The sequence below is a fragment of the Anoplopoma fimbria genome, chromosome 24, assembly GCF_027596085.1.
Source record: "Anoplopoma fimbria isolate UVic2021 breed Golden Eagle Sablefish chromosome 24, Afim_UVic_2022, whole genome shotgun sequence".
Lineage (NCBI taxonomy): Eukaryota > Metazoa > Chordata > Actinopteri > Perciformes > Anoplopomatidae > Anoplopoma > Anoplopoma fimbria.
In genome coordinates, this window is record NC_072472.1 from 17,639,406 (window position 1) to 17,662,995 (window position 23,590).

A 23,590-nucleotide genomic window follows, 5' to 3' on the forward strand; every position below is an offset into this window, starting at 1 on the left:
GATTTTTCTTCTGTGCTTTAACAGCAAATAAAATTGGAGTTTGTTTGAGAACTTTTGTGAAAATAATGTTCAGAACTGAATGACACAACATCAGTGATGACCAAAATGATCAAAAGCCCTATTTTTTTACTCACTTATTTTTGAAATCTCACACAAATCTTCTGTATGTATGTCAGCTAGGACTGGACATGTGTGGAATTATATATCTCCCTTATGAATGAATGTTTGCCTCAGATTAATTTTTTTTTTTTGCCACTGATTACTTCAATTGAACTTCATTGTGATTTTTTTAATTATTATTATTATTATTTTTTACCAAGACCTCTATTGACCTCTTAGCTACAAACAGTATACAGACTGTAGAAATATATTTTTATGTACTTGTGGTTTACTGTAGTAGACAATATTAATGTTTATAGCTTTTTCACATATTTTGTTAGATGGAATCTTCTCAAACATAATCTGACAGCAGTTACTAGTAATTAATAAAAGGTACTGTTACTGTGCTGGAAAAGGTTCATACTTTTCTAGGTGTGCTGAGTTCAGTGGATTGCACTCATATTCCATCACTGCAGCCCTGGGGAACATGAGGCTGAGAAAATTGTTCCATAGCCTCGGGGGATTACACAATATTGTATCAGTGAAAATGTCTACTGTGCTTTAATAACAAGCCACAACAGTTTTACTGTCACTGTGAGAGTCTTATGTATTTTGCATTTAATAGTCCTAATAGTCTTTATAAATGTTAATAATTTTTCCTTCATTTCTCACTTTTAGAGTCTTCATCAGACCCCAGTCAAGGAGGATTGGTGATATCTACCAAAAAAATACACTTTAATTTAATTTCATATTTTTGAGTAATCGTCATGCCTTCTGGAAAGAGACATTGCTGGGTTTTTTTAATGTATTTTTTTGGCGCACCACATGCTGCGTGCCATATAGTCACATTAGTTTGGAGGGAAGGAAGACAGACAGACATACCTACGGCTGATATCTCACTCCAAAACATTCTAGATTGATATATAGCACCACAGTTAAGATGAAAGATATGCATAGAACTGTCCCTTAAGTGAAGCCACATTTCAAATGTCCTCTTTCTTGAATCCATGTTGAAACACTTGAAGTATTCTTTCTTTTTTCAATGGCTGGACATACATTTCAGTCAAAGCTAGTATGCTTACAAGATAACGTTTACTAAACGTAAGTAGTAGTAAATAGGGAACTAAGCAGAGCGTTTTCACACAATGGCTAACATTTTCATTGTTCAGTTGAATACATGTTTTCAATGTTGCTGGGATGTAAGAGCTGAATTAAGGAACAGTATTTACATTTATTTAAAGCTGCATTTGAAAAAAATAAAGGCCACTAAGGGGCTGATGACGTTAACAAAGCTTTTAAGTACAATTTTAGTTTGGAGTTTGAATTTTTTTTGCAAACACAAACAAGTGAGTACAGCTTGAACAGCTTTTTAATTAAAAATGATTTTTTTGTTTGTTACATGACATTATTCATGTATTTAATTTTCAAACCCATGAACAATATAGAATGTGAAATTATAAGAGGTTGTTTTGCCCCAACTGATACACAAGTAAATAAATGTATCTGCTTATTATTCTGTGTATCATTGTTGCCCTTTATTCTCTCTTCTCACACACAAAAAGAACGAGTTATGCTGCTTTCATGTTATAGAATATGAACAATGTGGGTCAGCTGCCAGTCTCCTCTTTTATCAGTAGGTGTCAGTATTGCTGGAGAGATGGACTCCTGGAGGAGGAAGGGAGGTTTCTCCAGTCCACAGGTAGATGGAGCTCGTGGCGCAGAAACCAAAAGAGCCCTTTATCCTAGGCGACAGTAAAGATGAGAACACTTTGTTCAAATGGAGAAAAAGATTAAGTTCTGCATGTGTACCTGTACATTTCAATCCCTGCCATCTTTAAAGGTGCTGATATGTTGCTGACCCCTTCACCTTGAGCTCAATGGAGAATTTGATTTCATAAGTCAGATTTTTGTATTGCTGTTTGTTCCATTGATTTTCTGGATGACGATCCCTTTCCATCAAGTTAATCTCACCCTGTTTTTCATTTGGTAATTGAAATCAGATGTGCTCCGACAGTTCACGCTCCTGCCAATGAACACAGATGTTGGACTTGGCTGAGTTAAAGTTGTTTGGGGTTTGATCGAGTAGCGTCATCCGGGTGATTGAGTTCTTATTTTCAAATTTCTCAACAGTCCAGGGACAAAACGTGTCAGTTTATGGCCAGAGAGTTCCGGGAACAATGTTTTCTGATGGGAAAGATCCAAAAGTTCAACAGTCCCTTAAGGATTACTACTGTGTTATATTCCCACAATATTCTTAAATATTTAATGGAATCCTACGATAATAACAATGTGGTGAGAATAAATGTTACATGCTGTCATCCACATATGTTTCTTTAACAGTAGTAGTCAGGTCCTTCTCAAATAATGCTGTGACAGGCTGTTATCCAAATTCTGCCTTTCATTTATTGCAGTTAATTGTTCCAAATAGCTGTCCCAATAAAATATGAAGAATGAAACGTGGAATTATAAATAGCTTCAGGCTGGAAGCCCAAAAACAAAGAAGAAGCTCTTCTCTCATTAGTATTAACAGCACTGTTAGTTAAAATCAAGTCCAAACACAGCTCAGATATTAAGATATTTAAGAAAAACTTTATTTGTGACTTATTAACAAAACACATTACCAGATTGATGAAATCATAAGAATCACTATTATCACCTTTACAATGATAAGCAGGTGTACAAAAAAGTTATTAACAGATCTGCACTGTCACAGTCGACTGGTGTGTGCCTCTCGCTGCCACGCCCAGCAACTGAGGAACATTCACTATACACAAGCAGAGAATACATCAACCTAATTTTATTTTTTATACCATTTTATCTATTTTTAATTTTTTTTCTTTATTTTTCCGCTTTTTTTTTTCAAGGGATAGATATGGAGGGTGAGTAAATGATTTGATTTCACAATAGTGTTTGTTTGATCATCATTTCAAAGATAAACACAACTTTAGGATTGATTTTCTTATCTATAAAAATCATAAGGGTACAAACAGAAAAAAAAGCATCTCATAACACAATAGCATTATGTATATCTAGAAGATTTCAACAGGATAAAAAATTTGATTCTTTTAGGTTCTTCCACAAATTACTGTTCGCAATAGCGTATATGTATGTATTTATGTATGTATGAGTGTGAGAATGACTGTGGAACTTCCAATGTGTGTGTATTGTCTTTGAGAGCGTGTATCAGATGTATATGTAATCCGATACGCGTTTCTCAGTGGAAAACATATCTATGTATATATAGTATCTATATAGTATCTGTTTCCTTTGCTTATAACATGCAAACAGCCACTTGGTGATCTGACAGCACAGAAGTACACCTGAAGGACGGGGGCTGGGGGGAAAGACACGTGTTCATGGGAGGGATCGAGCCTGATGGCAGCACCTACATAACCCTACTGTGGCTGGTAAGAGGATGTTCTGGCTAAAAAAAAGGAAGATTGAGGTGACACTTTATGACTTTTCATCATGTTGATTCCGTTCCAATATCTATTGCTCAAGATACCCTTTCTCTACCATGCTACACCTGGGCTTCACAAGGTCAAGGCCATATACAGCTGATAATTTCGCACAGTTCACACTTGGGTCACTGCGACATGTACATGTTTCCCTTACAGCATGTCCCAGAAGCATTATTTCTGATGTTTTTGTGCAACAATTTAGCCCAAAAAGTCTAATTTTAAGGTGTTGCAAACTGTAATTATTGACTTATTCGCCCCCCCCCTCCAAGTCAACCACAAATCAACCTCCTTTCCCCGCTGCTTAATGACCCTTTACTTATTTTGTAAGTGGTTCTAGCCAACCCAAGTTGATCAGTGGCCACTAATGGCTGACACAGGAAAAACTGCAATACCTCAAAATTGCAAAAAGACTACTGACCTACCCAACTCTGCTGTTCTTCATCTTCTACGTTGAAGCTGCACAATATACTACAATGACTCTTCTTTTGCCTCTCCATCTTGTCTCATTTTCTCCACTACAGCACGAGCTCAGATTTTGCTAACTTGTCAGAGGTCCTTACAGCGCAACACGCAAGAGATGGCAGAGCTGTCGACAATGGGCAATCAGAGGAGACGCTCTGGCTGAAGCAAACCCGAAACAAAAGATGTGTGCGTGTTGTGTTTAGTATGTGCATGTCTGTGTGTATTTTCTCCGTAAATATGCAAATACACAAATGTCACCGTGTTAAGACGGCACAGTTAATCGCAGGAGAGTGACTTGAAAGACGCTGTCCGACCATGTAGATCTGAAGCAAATGGGGGTAGAGGGAGGAAAACAGGCAGCGGGCAAGCGAATCCTACAAGCACTGAAGCGGTCGAGGCAGTGGTGTAGGGCTTGAAGAACAACTACTTAACATTCAAAGACAGAAGTAGAGGGATCAGGCTTTAACAGAAATGAAGCAACAAGCAACGTTCCTGCGTCCCAGACATATAATACACTCCCATATTAAGGACAGCACCGGCCTATAGTTCCGTCCTTGATTCGGCCTATACAAAGGGGGTGTGTTTGTTTTAGTATATCTTTGTGTGTTGGCATGTTGTGTATGTCTCTGTGTGTGTAAGAGGAAGAGAGAGTCAGTTTTTGTGTACAAGAATGCGTGTGTCAGACTTGGTGTGCTGATACACAGTGGGATTAAGACCCCTTTGATCTGTGCCGTGTCCCAAGAGAAGAGGCAAGGTCAGGGGCCGGTTGCATCAGCTGCATGTAGGTTCCCTAGCTCTATCCCAAGCAGCCACTGATCCCGATTTCACGCATTGCTAAAACACAAGCGGTAGCACCACAAAAAATCTGTTACAATGTAACCTTAAGTAACAACTAAATAGTTAAGCAAGCAATAAAGCAGGTGCAAATGATACAAAGTTACACAGTTGCACTCACTAACAAAAAAGCAGGATTATTTTTCTTGTACACACAGGTTTTTTTTTTTGTAATTCCATGCCATTTTGCAACCTAAAGGACTATATAACTTATTTGGGATGTTTCTGCCCATTTTCTACAAATTACAGATCACCATTTTCGAATGTGTGTCTTCTTTGAAGCAGAATCTGGCAACATTCTGAGACTTGGTTGACCTACATAATTCATCACTTCTGTGTAACTGTGATATTGCAGCATGGTTTTCAAGTAAACCTTCCCTTAAGCTACATTATCGTGTGATAAAAGTGTAATTTAAACCACAATAAAACCAGACTCTGTGTTCACTTTGATGGATTTCTTAACGTGAAAAAGCCTTGGCTAATTTATTTTTTGTGCTAACGACAGCTGCCTCCAATCACACAATGATCTGCTTTGGAAAATATTAGCAGTGACGTAAAGTAGCTGTTGTAGATTTGTTGAGAATGAACTTAAACATGCAAAAACTAGTATTGTCCTTTAGGAGTCAAATATGGATTCTGTTTACCAATTGTAATTGTTGTGCCAATCTGGTCAACTACAAATCCATGTGGTCAATGCTTTTACTAATTGGCTACTCATCTGAAATCTTAATGTTAGAACTAGTTACAGCCGTAGAACTCCTCCATTGCCACCCATGTTACAGTCGAGTTTAGTAACTTGCTAATTGCAAATTAACTAGCAGTTATGAAGCCCCTACTTTATACACTAACCTGGGAACAAACTTGCGCATAGTTGGTGCAACCCAGTCCAGGTCCGAAACCTCATTAATGTGCTATATTACACTGAAGCAGAGCTCTTTATTCGAGTGTGGTCCTGTGCGTCTCAGCCACCTCTTTCTCTTAAAGGTGCTAATTTCATGGTACATAATATACTGTATGCTGTTACTTTTTCATTTTTTATAATTCATTTTTTTTTTTACAAAAGACCACATTTTCTGAATTTCTACAAGGCCTCCGTAATACTGAAGACAAAAGCCTCTGTTTCATGTTATTGAATTTGGCTTTCACTTCACCTGCGAGGTGAGCCAAAAGAAGGGGGGGGGGCTGCATAAAGACAGAGATGCCAACATAGGCAGCCTCAGCTGACAATGGTCAGATACAAATAGTACACCTTCTCAGGTGTTTTTGTTTTTATATTACAAACTGGGGGGAAGGGGGTTCAAGAAATCACAGAAAAGCTAATCGTATCCAATAAAACCTTTTCTGTTTGAATTTGGTCCAACGTTTAAATGAAGTCTGTCTACTAGGAGCTTTTGTTTTTCTTTTTATAGGCTGGGAAGTTATGGGCCAAATGAGCCAAGAATGAGAGAAACATTTCTTTAGCAAGTTTGCATGGTGCGGGAGAGCCAAGCCTCGTCTAATGAGGGTTTGGCCACTGTACAATGTCAATGCAAATATGGTGCAAGGAGGCTCCCCCGGTTCTACAATACGCATTTGGCTTTTGTTTTTTTCTGGCTCTGTAATTGGGATGGTAGTTTGTTGGTACCTCTGTTTTCAAGTCACCCTTTCTCCTCTAATCATCCCCCCCGTCATCCTTTCCTTTATCCTTCTTGTCCTTCTTGTCCTTCTTCTTCTTTTTCTTCTTCTTGGCCTCCTCCTTCTTGCCGAAGCTTATGAAGTCACCCTTGTCGTCCACAGGGCCGGCGTCATGGCGAATGGAAATGATGGCTGGGGATCCGGGGATGATGAAGGCTTCAGGGGGAATCTCTCCGGGCTTCAGGGGCTGAGGAGGGCAGTAGCCCTGTCCGGCGGCGCCGTATCTGAAGTGCCAGCTGTTGCTGTCGACTCCAGCGCCCACTGGGGGTGAAAGTTCACCACCGTCTCCATCTGCACAGGTATGATGAAAAAAATCATGTTAGATACCTTCAATCAATCTGTATCGATGTCGAGGGAAGTAGGCTTATCGTTCTTGGGGAATTGATCAATGCTTTTTGTACAATTTAAACAAACAAGATATAACACATTCGTTTTTCATCTAGCTTTATAAGCTAGTCAGCTGCTGGCTCCAGCTCCATATTACCATCTACATATGAGAGTGGTATTGATCTTCTCATCAAACTTTCAGCAAGAAAGCAAAAAAGAGTATTTCCCCAAATATTGAAGTATTGATTCCATAGTAGCTCTTTACACAATTTATATTTCTATTAATGGCAAGTGGTAACAGCAGGACAGTCCATTCTGACATGGATTTCCCAGTCGTAATTGTCGTGAATCACTTTCAGAAACAGAATAAGCTTTAATGGCCAAGTAAGCCGCACACACCCAATAATTTGACCCCAGTAGTTTTCTTTTTTTATTGTTTCTACAGTGTTCGCTCGTGCCAATAAACACTGATGTTTATGACTTGGCAGAGTTGAAGTGCTTGGACAGTTGTTTGAGTAACACTGTCAGTGTGACTGAGTTGGACAAAAGGACAAAAGGACAAAATGTTTCTTGCCAGAGATTTCCAGTAGCACTTTAAGAATTTGTATATCATCTGATGGGAAAGATTATACAAAGTTCAGCAGTCCCCCCAAGTTTATTTGGTTATACTCCCACAACATTCTAAAATATTTAACTGTAGTTGACCTTTTTTGAGTTGCTCTCAATATAAATGAACAGAACTAGACAACAAAGCTGAACAAAACATTTTACTCCTATAAATATTTGCCTTTTTTCCCCAATAACTGTCATGCTTGCAATGCATTGTTCCCTATCTAGACTTTATTATTTGGTTTTCGAGTTGTTCATGAAATCTGACATGTAAGGACTAATCAAAATCAATTAAAAGCATGCAGAGAAATAGACTGACTCTGTAGCGATAGCCACAGGGAGAGGACATTTTCAGGACGGCAACTCAGCTGAGACCATAGTAGGGATAACAGGAAGGGGCTAGCCTTTAAACCAGGAGACGTTTAACTTGGCAGTGTGATTTGTGTTTGATGATGGCAGCGGCTTAATCCTTCTCTCATATGAGGCCAGAGACAGAGATTCAACCTTTAGTGATCAAGCATGGATGTGACAGAAAAAAGAAAGAGAACAAGTCTGAAAAAATATATACTAGAAAAAAACATCTATATATAGAAAAATGATTATGTAAAGTAAAAATAAGATAAATCTTCTAAGGTCAAAAGGTTAAAGATGCCAGGAAGAGAAGGAAAGAGGATGAGATAAGGAGAGAGGGGGAAAGAGAGTGTGTGTGAGAGAGAGAGAGGGAGAGGGAGAGAGGCAGTAAGAATGATGGGGGTGGGCGGGTTTTGCAGACACGGTGCTCTCAGGCCCACACCAGTTCCCTCTGCACTGACCTACTTTCAGTCTGGATTTTATTTAGATCAAACACAGGCCCTTGCAAAAAGATTCTGTTTGATTTTTTCTTTGTAGGCTATTTATGACTTTGCTGGAGCGCTGAAATGGTTTCAAACCACTGTCCTATTGGGAAGTACACTATTTAAAAAAATGCACGCTGTCCATACGCACAGTGTACCACTGGGTCCCTACAAATTAACTCATCGAGCATGAGAATAAATTATGAGGGTAGACTATAATAAGAGCAGATGTAATGGACACTACCACATTGCTCAATAGTTAGCTCTCTGTTCAACCAAGAGTGCTATTCTATGTTATTGAGCCTCGACTCTCTAAAAAATGTATCATACATTAACTCTGTAGATCATTGAGGTTTGGAATATAGCAGGCGAGGTCAGATATGGTGTGTTTTGGTAACAAAGCAGTAGCCTACCATTGTGACTGGAACACATGAATAATTTGTTTTCAAGTATTCATTTTTAAATGCCATTAAATAATTAGCATGTGAAGGACCAGGATAACACATAAACTATTTCAACCTGCTGTGGAAAATCCAGATTTAGTTTAGCTTTGCTGTTTTTGGTTTTCTTTATATAATTTTGTCTCATGTTACACAATGTTACACAATGTTAAATACAAACAAGCCAATTGCTGCTAACTGACCTACGTAATTTAGCTTATTTAATGATTAATAAGTGTCAGATGTTATCAGTTTATCTTACCATTAGTGGAGTAAGTGCTGTAATACTGTAATGCTAGTCTGTTTCTGAGGATAATGACATCTGATGATATGGTCTGTCCGTCTGTATTTAATCTGGGTATTAAACCCAGGAAGAGGATCTAGCATTTTAAATAATTCCAATTGAATGGCTATCAATGGTTAGGCATGAAAGATGGCTTCCTGTGTGGAGGAGGACAAACATGCTTGAAATAAACTGAAGAGACAGCCGGTGAGCTAAAGGAAATGTGTATAATACTGTGAGGCAGAATGTGGATGATCTTTTGGAGCCAGTAATCATAGCATTGCTGTATAAAACGCATCTCCAATTTATATAACTGACACCCCATTTCCTGTCGCCTGATGCTATTATTTACAGGAAGTTGAGTTTGGGAATACTTCATTTAAACAGTCTTGTAGTGATGGATGAGTGAGTGATCTACAAAGATCCCCCCCCCCCCCCCCCATTTCCATCCATCCATCCATCTTCCGTAACCGCTTATCCAGTTAAGGGTCGCGGGGTGCTGGAGCCGATCCCAGCTGTCAATGGGCGAAGGCAGGGTACACCCTGGACAGGTCGCCAGACTATCGCAGGGCTGACATATAGAGACAGACAACCACTCACACTCACATTCACACCTACGGGCAATTTCAGAGTCATCAATTAACCTAAGCTGCATGTCTTTGGACTGTGGGAGGAAGCCGGAGAACCCGGAGAGAACCCACACTGACACGGGGAGAACATGCAAACTCCACACAGAAGGTTGTCTGGCCCGGGCCCCTCTTGCTGTGAGGCGACAGTGCTAACCACTACACCACCGTGCAGCCCCCTCCCCCCATTTCACATTTCATTATTACAGGTTATTTTATGTAATCCTTTATTTTAAAACCATAGCATTAACCTAATCCAGGGCAGGCATTAGTACCTGCTGACTCCTTTTCACCATAAACTTGGATAACTTCGTAGTGACATCTTGCATATCGTACAGGTATATCAGGGCAAGCTGCACAAGCCTCCTACAACTTTTCATTAAACATGATTTTTAAATGAACAATTTCAAATAATTGAAAGTAGCACCCTAGAGCAGCATAAAGATCTGATCCGGGGCAAAAACAAAATCTTCCTTTAAATAAAAAAGGGTTTATGCCTTTGAGAACATTAGTGTGTTCAGCAAATTCCATGACTCTATATCTTTTAGATTATGAAATATTGCAAATAGTGCAAAGGTCAACGAGTGCACACAATGGAAAGAGTTCATCCTTTGGGATGTAAGAATGTGCTCAGTAAATTTCAACAGACAAAGCCTGATGGAGGTGCTATAGAGTAAAGGTCAGGAGTTCACTGACACATTATTATTAATCCTCTGCGGTAAATCAAAGTTAATTTAAGATTTAATAGGAAATTTGCCTTGTAATTTGTGCGTGTGGTTATTGGATGATCTAATGGTTCTGGCCAGACCCTATCAGGTAGACTACGACCTACTTGATTGAATTGGACAATTCATCAAGGTTGAATTAATAATAAAAAGAAGGTCAGATATAATTAAACCTGTGCTGATTACTGGACTGGTTGTAAAGCTGCAAACTCCACTATAATTACAGTGGAGAGAATTGTACAGTGTTTGGCTTATGTACACCTGATGGGTCTGGAGCAGTGCATGTCCCCACGCATGACCAACTGAGCCGAAATGTCAAGTGGCTGTGTAGCGTCTAATCAAGTGAATATTGTCCCTGCGTCTTGGGACATCCCAGGGCTCTCTGCACTGTCTGTGACAAATCCCAAAACCCTGACATTGGTAATTAGAATTTAATCTGAGATATTCCTGTGTATGTGCATGCCCAAAAAAAACAAAACGCAACGAGCAGGTCACGTCACAGTTTCGAGGAGCCGGTAGAAACTATGAAGAGCTTTGATTCCCCCTGTGCTGCCGTTTCTCTAACATGGAGGATTATTTGTAACTTTGCCATTGCTTCATATTAGCCTATATTTTGCAGCAGACGGATTATGGTGTAACTGCTGGTAAGCAGGTCAGAACAACTCCTTGTGAGGAGGTTGCCATGACACCTTGTGTAGATATGTGGGTGTTTGAAGCCTAATTTTCTCTAACCTGATTTAAAATAGGCTATGTTATATCCTGTCTAGTTCCATCTAAAATGAATCCCTCATGTGGTTTGTGGCACATGCACAACATCTTACAGTCATGTAGTGCTTGTGTAAATAAATGCGGTGCATTGCATGTATTCTACATGAGACACCTAAGCCTAAACCATTCTTTCCTACATGATTTCCTCTAAATTACTGCGTCCCCTTTTTTTCTTCTTAATACCTGCCCTTGCCGAGTCCCCGTCCCTTTTTACCGCTCCATACTCCTTCCTTTTTTTCCCGTCTCCAAATCTTCCATTCAGAGATATGACCGGTTGCCATGGAAACTGCCCTCGCCCACTCCCTGCTCATGGAGGGTGCGGCTGCTGCAGCAATCTCTCAGTTAGACAGTGTTGCCAGGCAACAGGTCACATGGCGTTCCCTAGCAACAACACTACTGCAGGAACCTGCCAATCCTCTTAACCTTTCTCTTCCTCCATCCCCCCACACACCTCTCTTTTATTTTTTTCTCTCCATCCCCCTGTACGTCTCCTCTGCTGTTCCTCTCCAAAATTGCTTTTAATGTTACTGGATCTCTCTTTTTTTGTGTCACTCTCTTAGTACTGATAATAGCCTCTCCCCCCCTCTGGCATTAGACAAATGTCTCCTCATCTGCACCACGGGTCACTTACGTAAACACCGTTTGGAGGGTGCCGCATTTAGATGCATCACAGCATATCAGACAATTTCACCATGATGACAATAACTGCAGACATGAAAATGTATCACAAAAAATAGGCTCCACCTCTTGATGTATACAAAAGACGATCAACCTGCAATCCAGCACATGTGTATGCCTAACAAATGATTTCATTTTGGAACAATGCACCCCTGAAAGGTCTGCGGTACGCTTTGCATTCTGCTTAAAAACAATATTTGAGCCTTTACTTAACCAGAGAGGCAGCTTCTCCTCCTCTCTAAAAAACACACACACTTCTCTGCAGCAAATCCGGCACAGAGATACTGGGAACCGGTACAGCTTGTATCTCGAACAAATCCCCAGCTCTCTTTTCCACAGAGAGAAAAAACTCACACACAATAAGACACATTCTGTAACTGACTGGCAGAGTGATTTACTGTGAAGCTACCCTTCACCCTCTAGTCTCTACCTATGTTCTAATTCCTGCATCTAGACAGAAAATCAATGATTGGAAACTTGGCTGAGGGAAGGAGGGAGGGAACAGCTCACAATGTTCCAGACTCTTTCGAAATCTGAGTTTTCAAAAGTTTACCAAAGACAAGCTTTTAGTCTTGAGCTCCGAGCCAGTGTTTCTGTGAAGGTCATTTCTGAGGCCAGTTCTATTTACACTTATGTTTCGCAACATGCCGCACATTTTCAATGTTGCCACCTACTCAGAACAACTAATTTCTTATTAAAAAATGGTTTCCTTTTGTCTGTAGTCCATGCTGCAAGCTGCTTTCATGGGAGGATACAGTTGTTTATCTGTGGCTCTGCACAAGGGCCCCAGGCTTTTGGCACCTCAGCTAAGCTCTGCATGAACATCACACTGGAATTCACGATCATGTAGATATTCAAAGCACAAATCTGTCAAGGCCCCAGTTTTACTATATCTGAACCAGAGTAAAAACAATAATTAATTCAACTTCCAGAATTCAAGGTATTCAATATAATCTATTCAAATGTACAAATTTGAATGTGTAGTGTCTAGTTGTAATGGGCGTTTAGGTGCGGTGATTTTATTTTTGCGCTTATTCACTTTGTTGCAAAGATGTCGAGATAATTGATCCCACTTTCATGTCTGTGCGGTAAATATAAAGCAAGAGCCAGGAGACAGTGAGCTTAGCTTAGCATAAAGACCATAAGTAGGAAGAACTAGATAGCTTGTCTCTGTTCAGAGTTTTACAAAATCCATTGGCCTACTAGACCCTCTAAAGCTCACTGAATAACAATAGATCTCGTTTGTTTAATCAAAGAAAATAAAATGTAGAACCAAAGCTTTTACACTGCAACTTTGTATTCCTACTATTACGTACAGATTAAACAAGCATTATACAAGGTGTTGATTATAGATTGAGTTGAGTAGTTAGAGGTGCTGGTAGGCAGATCATCTCTTTAGTTTTTTTTAACTTGTGGACAGAACAAAGTTAGACTTTTCCCCTGTTTCCAGTCTTTATGCTAAGCTAAGCTAACTGTCGACTCTCTTTAGCTTCATATTTGGCATATGGACACGATGGTTGAATCGATCTTCTCATTTAACTATCGTCAAGAAAACAAGTGCGTTCCCAAATTGTCATACTATTCTGCAGTTACCACAGCCAGAATGACTGAGAGACAAATCCATGAAAATTCTATTCAGTTCTGAAATTTCTGAGTTTTGATTTACTTAAGTTACAGTATTCATTTTTGTTTCCTTCAAGGAAAGACAATTTGTCAAATTATCTCTCTCCCTTCATTATAATTAGTATTTTTGGGCACTAGACCAGAGCACACATCATCTAAAGAACATTCATAGTAAACTCTTTCACTTTTGCCATTTGTGCTTGCTTACTTAGCTAACAAGGTAGTTCTTAATATGCCCTGGGTAGTGATAGGTTATGCCCATCCCTCTAATATTGTAATTATTGTTTTTTTCTCCAGTTTATACAAATAGCTTCCACATCCTACTGTTTAAATGAGCCCCAGGGCTGATTCTCTTCACCTGCCAGCGGTTAGCTTTATCGAAGGGGAGTAACACAAGTCACAAGTGCAGCGACAAGGACAACAACACATTACATTACATTACATTACAGTCATTTAGCAGACGCTTTTATCCAAAGCGACTTACAGGAAGTGTATTCAACATAGGTATTCAAGAGAACTACTAGTCACCAGAAGTCATAAGTGCATCTCCTTTCTTAAACAAGCATCTCAAAGCATAAGCCAGAGCAAAAGTATAGTGCAGAGGCAGATTACTATGAAAACAATAATTGCAACAGACTAATACGAATATAGTAAGTGCTACAAACTACTACGAATAGGATAAGTGCACTTGCTGGCTTCCCACCGATTATGTTTTTGGCACGCACAACCAGGGTACCAGTGGTTCAAATCCCAGGTGCCTACTTTTACATGCCTTTCAACAAATAGCCTGGAGTTGAAGCCCACATATTACATAAAGACATGTCAGAACACCTGATTTAAACATCCTCTCCTTTGTATACAAGATCAATGAAACCTTGCTCAGTTGCCTTCTAATCGAATGTAGATGTAAAATGGTCAAAGTCAGTTACCTTTTACTTATAATTGTCACCATTGCCCCAAAGAAGCTGACAGTTCTCAGTGCTTTTTCACTCTATCCTGACTGCTAGACTTCTACTCACCTGCAGCGCTGGACACAGTGGGCCAGTTCTGGACCAACATCCCCTGGGCTCCTTGCATCACAGAGGATTCCTCCATGTGGACCGAGCTAAGAGGCAGAACACATTCAGCAAATTATTAATTCAGCCTTTGAACCAAACATTGAGTCTTCATTCAGGGACTTGACGTCTAGCTGTTAATCAAGAGTATAGCTATTTTAGGAACCTCAACTGAAATGGTAATCCAGCAGAAGAAAATGTTTAAATGTTAAAAATGTATAGATAGATATCATTGTGATTGTGAAGAGGAAGACATTTTTTTAAAGTTTCCCTGGAGTAAGTTTAGTATCTTCAGTGTGTTTCAGTACTTTGTATCTCCTGAGTAACATTGGACTTGCTCTTGTTAAGAGTTTGGTGTCACTGCTTATTATATTAGACCAATTTCCCTTCATCCAACCCAACTTTGTTGTGCTATTACGAGTGCTGTTCTGTTCTGCCTACTGCAGCTGCTTCACAGTTAAAGCTTTTTACTAGCTTTTGTTATGTTTCATGATGACATCCATTTACATTTTCAATTGGGATACATAACATATTTAATGTATCTAAGTATTTCCAGCTGATTTTGTTACATGTTTATATTTAAATAATTATGTGTATCAAAAGTAGGACACCCCTACAAAACCCAAATGAAAAATATAAAAAATTCACGCCACAAGCACAACATAGACTCTCAGGATGGCACCAAAGTGAAGTTTCAGATGCTTTTTTTATTTAAAGTTTTTTCACTCGATGTGAATACCCAGAGGGGGTACTTTTTGGAGCTCTACTGTTTCATTCAATTTAGCAGGGGGTCTGCAGCACACTAAGAGATGGCAACATAGAAACTATTGCTTTTACTTTAACTGTTAAGTTTAACTGACTATGTTTACATGCTAACTAAGAATTTGATATGGGTCAGCATAACTTGTATGCTTTGGATTCTGTTCCCATGTGTCCCAGCTTAGTATGAATATTGGACCTCTTAACTTGTCTTGTTTACTTTGTATACAGGGCTCGTATGAGTGTGCCACATCAGATTCAGCAAACGCTCCTAACTTTAGATAACTGTGAAAATGACCTGCATTAACAAGATGAATGCCACCTGTGCGTAAAGGATCGTGCATTCATGATAATTGTTGATGAGTATAATTAACGCCCCAATAATACCATATAAGGCTCAGCGTCCTGCCCCATATGACTTAGCTGAGCTAAGATAAATGGCTGGTAGCTGTAGCTTCATAATTAAAAGACAGATGTAAGAAGGGTATTAATCTTTTCATCTAGCTCCCGGCAAGAGAATGAATTAGCCTATTTTCCTCAATGACGAACTATTCCTTTAAAAAGGTGAATGCATTTTTGTGTATACTGAATTGCTTTAGAAGAAGCAAAGGGAACATAGATGTTGGAGGACCATTGTTTGAATCAGAGCAGTTAGCAATCAGTATAATCTTGGTAAATAGCAATAAACCTTTCTCACATTTTTGTCAAAGTCGGAAAAGCACAGGTGTTACTAATAGCACTAACAATGGCTCCATCCTATTCATGCGCTCCATGACAGTGACTGTGAGTCAGCTTGCACAAAACCAGGACCCTGAAATTAAAGCAGCTAAATGGAATTCAGCCGCTATTTGTTTTATTTTTTACACATGTGCATTTCCTACTGTGACAAGTCAAAATGTCTTCCGAGGAAAAAGCCTATGGGACGGAAGACAAACTTCCCCTTAAGCTTTCCCTTAAAAACATAATAATACTGAGGAAATATGAGGACATAGAATCACTAATTTTTTATCCCCTGTAATGCTGTAATAACCAAACACAGCCAAGTGCATGAGTGCAATTTTCCAACCCACAAGATATTTCCCCCCATACATTTATAATGAAGTGGAGCTTATACTGTATAGGAGGACCTTGGGCCTCTGCAATGCAGCACAACCAGCATCTACCTTCAACTGCAACACACTTGTGTGTTATGTTGAAGAGGGATTTGTCATGAATATAAAATAGCCATGTACAGACTAAGCAGTGTGGGTTTCAAGCTTTTCCATAAGCAAAGGTGCTGTTTTAATGTTTGAGAACATGACACAGATACTGCAGGTTTCTACACTGACTGACTGCACTAGGAATGTGGGTCAGTAAAGTTGGTGCTAGACACTGTGTACAGTGTGATACATAACAGCACGCACGCGTCGGGGTTATGCGTTGATATGAGCCTCTCCGTGTCTACGCGCGTTACAGGCGCTGCCTGTTTGGAGATGGCAGCGGCAAATTGCGATGATGATTTATGTTAATCCATGTCATGTTACAGTGACTTGATGACATGATGCACATTATGATACCCTCCACGCCATAGAAATTAACACTAATATCCAATTAAATCAAACTTACACGGAGCAGAAGAGTGCACAACTGAGCACTGAGCATTGTTGGCATGACATTATGAAAATTCAGACATGTGGAGGTAAAAACTCATTAGTCCCTGACGTTCCAGCTGTCCCCTTGTCAAATTAGCAAAACACTCCATTATGTATTTCAATACAACTTTTGTGTCCTAATCATTACAAAATGTAAGTGACAGACGACGGAACCAAAAGAATATACTATTTTATTCCAATTGTCAGATCCTCTTAATTTCAGTATTCTCTGATGTGCAGTAGGTAGCTAATGAGAATGAGATCTTTATATCATTCTATAATTTGGATTTGGTCAAGCAATAAGGCGTATGAATCCATATCTGGAAAAACAGAGTGCATGCCACTGAATTAACAAGTAGGACTATAGTCCAAAATGTCTTCTGATGTCTGGTCTCATGGGCAGAAATATAGAGATACCCCCAGAAACGCACAAATGTGTGGGGCAGTTGCACATGTAGACACTGATGCATGTGTGCATCTGATAATCTGAGAAAGGTCATAGTCAGCTCATTTGTCCTTCAAGCTTCCTGCTTAAAGACTGTAACTGGGGGGGAAGCAACGCTCAGAATGTAAATGACCTATATAGTATTACACTGCAGAGGAGGAGTGCTATGCATCCACTGATGGGAACTGTAGATGGTTTATCCCAGAGGCGGAGGATGGAGGTTTAGGTTCAGACTGATGCTGAGGGGCGACTAAATGTTTTTATTATTTTTAAATGGCATATATTGATCCTTAGTATTTGGTCTTTGTTATCATCTTTAATAGGGTCATTAATTAGGTAATTTTTAAGGTGCAGGTAGCTGTTAGTGTCATTGCTTAGAGATCCCATACATCCCAGCTGTGGTAAAGAGCGTTATGAAGGTTCACTGTGGAGTCTGATGAAAAGGTGTAACTTTTTCTAGATGATCACAAGTTGCAAAAGAGTTAAAGATGGAAAGTGCTTACCTCTGCATCCCTGTCCTCAAAGATGCAGAATATCGCCAGTCAGCATTCGGGGCTTTCGGCTGAGCGAGCAAGAGGTAGAAAGAGAGAGAGAGAGAGAGAGAGAGAGAGAGAGAGGACGGGGGTGGGGAGAGAGAGTTTAGTTTGATCTCATCCAGTGCAGAGCACAGGCTGGGCCATGTCTCATCAATTAATCATGATACACATCCCAGCTCCGGACGTGATAGGAGCACTGCAGTCGTGTCCCCCATTTCAAGCACACACACACACACACACACACACACACACACACACACACACACACACACACACACACACACACACACACACACACACACACACACACACACACACACACACACACACACACACACACACACACACACACACACATTCATACATATTGATATCCGCACAGACACAGAAGGACTTTAAAAAGGGCAGTGACTGAGCGCCATATTGACAAGTTTCGGACAGTCTCTCACTCCGTGGCTCTATGAATGTGAGAGCTGGGGGAGTTATGGCCTTTCCCTGAGTGCCGGGGTGTTTGAACAGACCGATGTGTACATGTTTGTGTGTAGCTGTGAGTGTCCGTCTGCTCCTGATGAACCCGGGCTGAGTGCTTGCAACTCCCTGCAGTCCTCTGGTAAATTATTGCCTTTGAAAAACCAATAAGCCAGAGCCATTATCGCCAGGGCAACCGCATCCTATAGGTCTGGTCTGTATTAGCGTATGGGTGATGGGTGAATTGTATACAAATGAGGTATCACAAATGTGTAGGATTTAGTGCAAGTCAATGTGTGGAACAAATCGTCAATATTATTTTACAAATGATTTCTATGATCTTGTACAAACTGATTTCATCTTATTCCACCTTGCTTGCTTTGGAGATTAATTTGATTCTGATGAATATTTTTTATTGGAATGGACTATTGGATTTGATGATAGATTTTTCTGATGATTATGCTTTAAATTCAAAGAACTATATGAATCTGGTAGGGGGGGAAACATATTCTAATGAGCCAATCTTTCATGGCCATTACTTATGCCTGATTATGCCTACTCATTAGTTTCCTCATGACTAGGTACTGTGCACATAGACTGTATGAAATGATTGTGAACATCTGCATGAATGCTAAAATCTGTCAGCATCATGTGGGTTTGTAGCCTTGGACCTCAAGAACAATGAATAAAAAAAGCTGTGTTAAAGACACAAACCTGCTCAGGCAGTAGCAAGTGTCCTAGATAAAGATGGCACATGATGTTCCCCAGTTCAATTCTAAGAGAAGTGTTTTCTGCTGGTAGACTCAGCCTCTTTGACTAAATCTAATTTGCAGGGCTGAGGAGGAGGTTAAGGCTGGCGGTTAATATAATTTACACCGCTACACTTGTATGGTGGGAGATTTCGTTATAACTAATGTACTGGTGGCTGTCACTCGATAATTTAAATGCTTCACCCTGAGGTGAACTCTTAACCTTTGGAGCATCTGCCTCAACAACCTGACATTAAAATTTATATTATTGCAATATTTGAACCACTAATCTCTCTAATCTCAGCGGCATAAAAGCAAAACATATCTACCCAGAATCTAGAGTCAAACCTGGGCTCCTTAAATATACAACTAGTAGACATGTACATTTATATATTTAAGGGCTACATGATTGGTGAATGCTAGGACAACAGGTATGCAGGACTTCTTGACTCAGATAATGTCAATTAAACAGCAAACGGTAATATTTTTTTAATGTAACCTCTATATAAATAGTATTGTTTATTGTGTATTGCCTAGCAGGTAGAGGCATTTACTGTTTCACTCATCTAAAATGGTTGTTTAAGTAGAGAAAATGTTAACATTGAAGTGATGCAGCCTTTAAGATCATGAATATAAAATGGCAGAAGGTAAATGCATATCTCTCCCCTTAGTCAGAGACAACAACAACTAGTACTGCAGGGCCTTTGATCCAGTCAATTAACCGTATCCAGTGTTACAGTTTTACTCACACACACATACCCACCCATACACACACACACACACAGAGAATGAGCCAGTAGCGAAGACTACATGACCTGTTCTTAGAGTGATGACAACCTCGAACTGAAACACAAATCTCTGAATCATCAGAAAATAGCACAGGACCCTGAAAAGCATCAGGCCTGACACTAATGCAGTGTGAGTTCCGGGCCGGGCTTAGCGACAGCACAGTACAAGTGGGAACTGAACAAAGAGAATGAGGCTTGCAAGAATTCGATTCATTGCAGGAGGGGATCAAACTTGACATGCAGGAATATCGTAACCCTCTAGCAACACAATAACATTGACAAAAATTACGATAATGCATGCTATTCTGTAATCTTAATGAAAAGTCATGTTACGTGTGTACTTTAAAAAGGGTCTTACATTGTTTCGAGCTAAATAGCATAACAGCATAACAAAAAAAAGAATGACAGACCTCTGGGCAGAGCTGCATGGAGGCATCGGGCATACTCAGTCTGCGTACAAATCCACTTCCGCTCGTGAAGAAGCGGTCGGCACCGCTGCCCCAGGTGCCACTGATGGGACGTCCTGTGTTGTAGAACATGAACGTGTCACTGCCAGAGGTGGCGGTCAGGCAGGTCTTGTAGCAGTACGTCTTTGTCAGGGAGCCGTTCCCACGCACTTCGATGTAGTGAGGCTCCACTTTAAGGTCTCTCCGAAGCATCACGTTGTTATTAGGCTGTGCCCCCGGTGCGCCGCCACCTCCCCCGCCGGCACTCACGCTGCTGCTCCCGCCATCTGGAGGGGGCTTCTGTGACACGCAGCAAGGGGAGCAGGACCCGGGTTGGGTGCAGTAGGCATGGCAGCGGACGATGGCCAGCACCACCACAGTGACCAGGAAAACAAAGGTGGTAGCACTCAAAGCCACGATCAGGTAGAGGGTCACGTTGGAGAAAAGCAGCGGGCTGTGAGGTCGGATGATCCTCTTGGGGTCAGGGGCCACTTTGGGTGGCACCTCCATGACAGCCACGTTGATGGTGGCGGTGGAGGAGAGACTGGGCTGCCCATGGTCCTTCACCAAAACGGTTAGAGCAAAAGAGGTGGAGTTGTCCTCCAGGATCCTCCGAGTGGTCCTGATCTCACCGGTGTGCTCGTGCACCTTGAACAAGTCCAGGTCGGTGGCCGTCTCCAGCAGATACACCAGCCAGGCATTTGGACCAGCGTCTGCGTCGTACGCCACTACTTTGGTCACCATGGCGCCGGGCTCTGCGTTCTTTTGTACCGTTTCCAAGGAGCGCGTGCCGTTGCCAGGAGGGTTGACTATCAGTGGTGCGTGGTCATTCTGATCCATTATGTAGATGTAGACAGTGGCAACGCGGCTGAGTGGAGGAATGCCCCCATCTTGGGCTTTGACCTGGAAGTGAAACTCTCTCAGTGACTCATAGTCGAAGGCTCGCAGGGCATAAGCCTCGCCTGTGTCGGCCTTCACGGACACATACGAGGTGACAGGGATGCCATGGTTGTTGTCGTTGAGCACTGTGTAGGTGATGCGTGCATTCTCTTTGATATCTGCGTCTTGAGCTTTCACAGTACACAAAGAAGCCCCGGGGGCATTGTTCTCAGTCACATAGACGGTATATGAGGTCTGTTCAAATCGCGGTGGGTTGTCATTAACATCAGCCACGTCCACCTTTATGGTCTTCTGGGAGGAAAGGGGAGGGTTTCCTCCGTCGGTGGCACTCAGAGTGACGTTGTAGGCATCGATGGTCTCGCGGTCCAGGAAGGCTGAGGTAACCAGAGTGTAGTAATTTCTGAACGACTTGATCTTGAAAGGAAGGCCTGCTGGGATCTCCAAGCTCACCTGCTTGTTGGCGCCCGAGTCTCGATCAGTGACGCTAATGAGGGCCACTACTGTGTCTGCACGGGCGTCCTCCCTCACAGGGCTGGACAGAGATGAGAGCACTATCTGCGGGACGTTGTCGTTCACGTCCACCACCTCTACCACTACCTTGCAGTGTGCCGCCACGGCCCCCGGGCCCTTGTCCATGGCCTGAATGTACATCTCATAGGAGTTGGTCTCTTCATAGTCAACATTGCTCCTCACCCTTATTTCTCCCGTGTTGGTGTCCATGCTGAACATCTGCCTCACTCTCTCGGGAGTGTAGCTGCTGAAAGAGTAATACACCTCTCCATTCGTGCCCTCATCCAGATCCGTCGCATTCAGTTTTATCACAAGGGTGTCTTTGGGCGAATTTTCCAACAGTTTCACCTTGTACACTGAGCTGTCGAACATGGGGACATTGTCATTTGAGTCCAGGACCCGGATATTGATTTTGGCCGTGCCTGTTTTTTCTGGCGACCCACCATCAACAGCACTTAGAATTAATTGGTGGTAAGGCGTCTGTTCACGATCAACGGGCTTCTTGAGCACCAGCTCGATGTGCTTTGTGTTTAGGGAGGGCTTGTTCGATACCAGCGCGAAATGGTCGTTTGTGCTAAGCTGATACATACGGACTGAGTTGGACCCGATGTCTGGGTCCTGAGCGTTTTCAATCGGGTAACGAGACCCCGGTAAAGCAGATTCCGTGATCTCCACTTGATACTCCTCACTGGGGAACTGCGGCGCATTGTCATTTGCGTCCACAATCTCCACCTCGACGTGGTGCACCTCAGTGGGGTTTTCGACCATCACCTCCAGATTAATGAGACAGGTGTTGGATAGATCGCACAGCGCCTCCCTGTCGATCCTCTCATTGACAAGTAGTTTCCCATTTTTGGGGTTGACAATCACGTAGCGCTTACCGCTGTTGGAGGTTACCTTAATTTTTCGAGTGGCGAGCTTTCGGATATCCAACCCCAAGTCATGCGCCAGATCACCGACCTGTGCCCCGTTTTCTAGTTCTTCCGAAATCGAGTATCGCAATTGTCCGAACGAAAGGCCACAAAATAAGGAAAATATCACAAAATAAAAAGGCACATTGTTCCCTATACACTGGCATATCCCCGTCACAGCCATCGCAAGCTCGTAGGATCCGCAGACGGATTAAACGCAGCCTTCCGCCTTTTTAGCTTGCAGTATCTTGCATCCCAGCACCTCATTAAGGTGGGCTAATTGGTCTCCCGGTAAATGAAACACACGCGGCTCATCCATTGTGTTACCCGGCTGAGCAGAATCCTCTCCAGCGCACCCATATTCACATATTCACATATTCCCTTTGTCCGTGATCTGCGCCTTTTTTTTTTGTCTCCAATGCGCGCTGCTGACGGGTGTGTTTCCCCGCCGCTGGAGCTGTGAGATCGGTCAAGACTGCTGAAATTTGCCTCAATGAAACCGGAAAAGATGTGTGTTTCTTTCAAAGTAAAATAGTTCAAACCGGCACTCAATCGGCTCTATTAGAATGAAGAAAAAAAATGAGAATGGCATCCAAAACCCATTGTTTTTAGTTAGATGCTGTATTAAAAAGCTGGGGTTGACAGCTTGTCAAGTGTTTCATCAAATCCTAACTTATAGTTTCTTGAATTTTTTTGCAACTATGTTAATAGTTGCAACTATGTTGACATAATGACCGAACAAAAATACATAATGACCAAACACTTACTTTAAGCGCATTTAGTTGAGTTTATTTATCCATGAACCATGAACCACGACTCCATGTGTGTGCAGGCTCACCAGCACGGTATGCCTGTTGATTTATAAGGGATTTATTCTGAAAACGGTAACCGGAAGTTATGTCATTGAATGTAGCTGAATTGACCATGGAGGCACGGTATCCCAGCTCTCT

The 23,590-nt window shown here is 41.4% G+C and overlaps 1 protein-coding gene across 1 annotated transcript; it reads right to left on the reverse strand.

The window, feature by feature from the left end:
- Positions 1-2,592: 2,592 nt before the first annotated feature.
- On the reverse strand, positions 2,593-23,076 carry LOC129113371 (protocadherin alpha-C2-like). The gene is made up of 4 exons (XM_054625613.1): positions 20,284-23,076; positions 17,836-17,894; positions 14,462-14,547; positions 2,593-6,821 (listed from the first exon to the last, which is right to left on the reverse strand). The coding sequence occupies exons 1-4, from the start codon at positions 22,822-22,824 to the stop codon at positions 6,508-6,510; spliced, it is 3,000 nt and encodes a 999-aa protein (XP_054481588.1). The 5' UTR covers positions 22,825-23,076; the 3' UTR covers positions 2,593-6,507.
- Between the last annotated feature and the right edge of the window lie 514 nt (positions 23,077-23,590).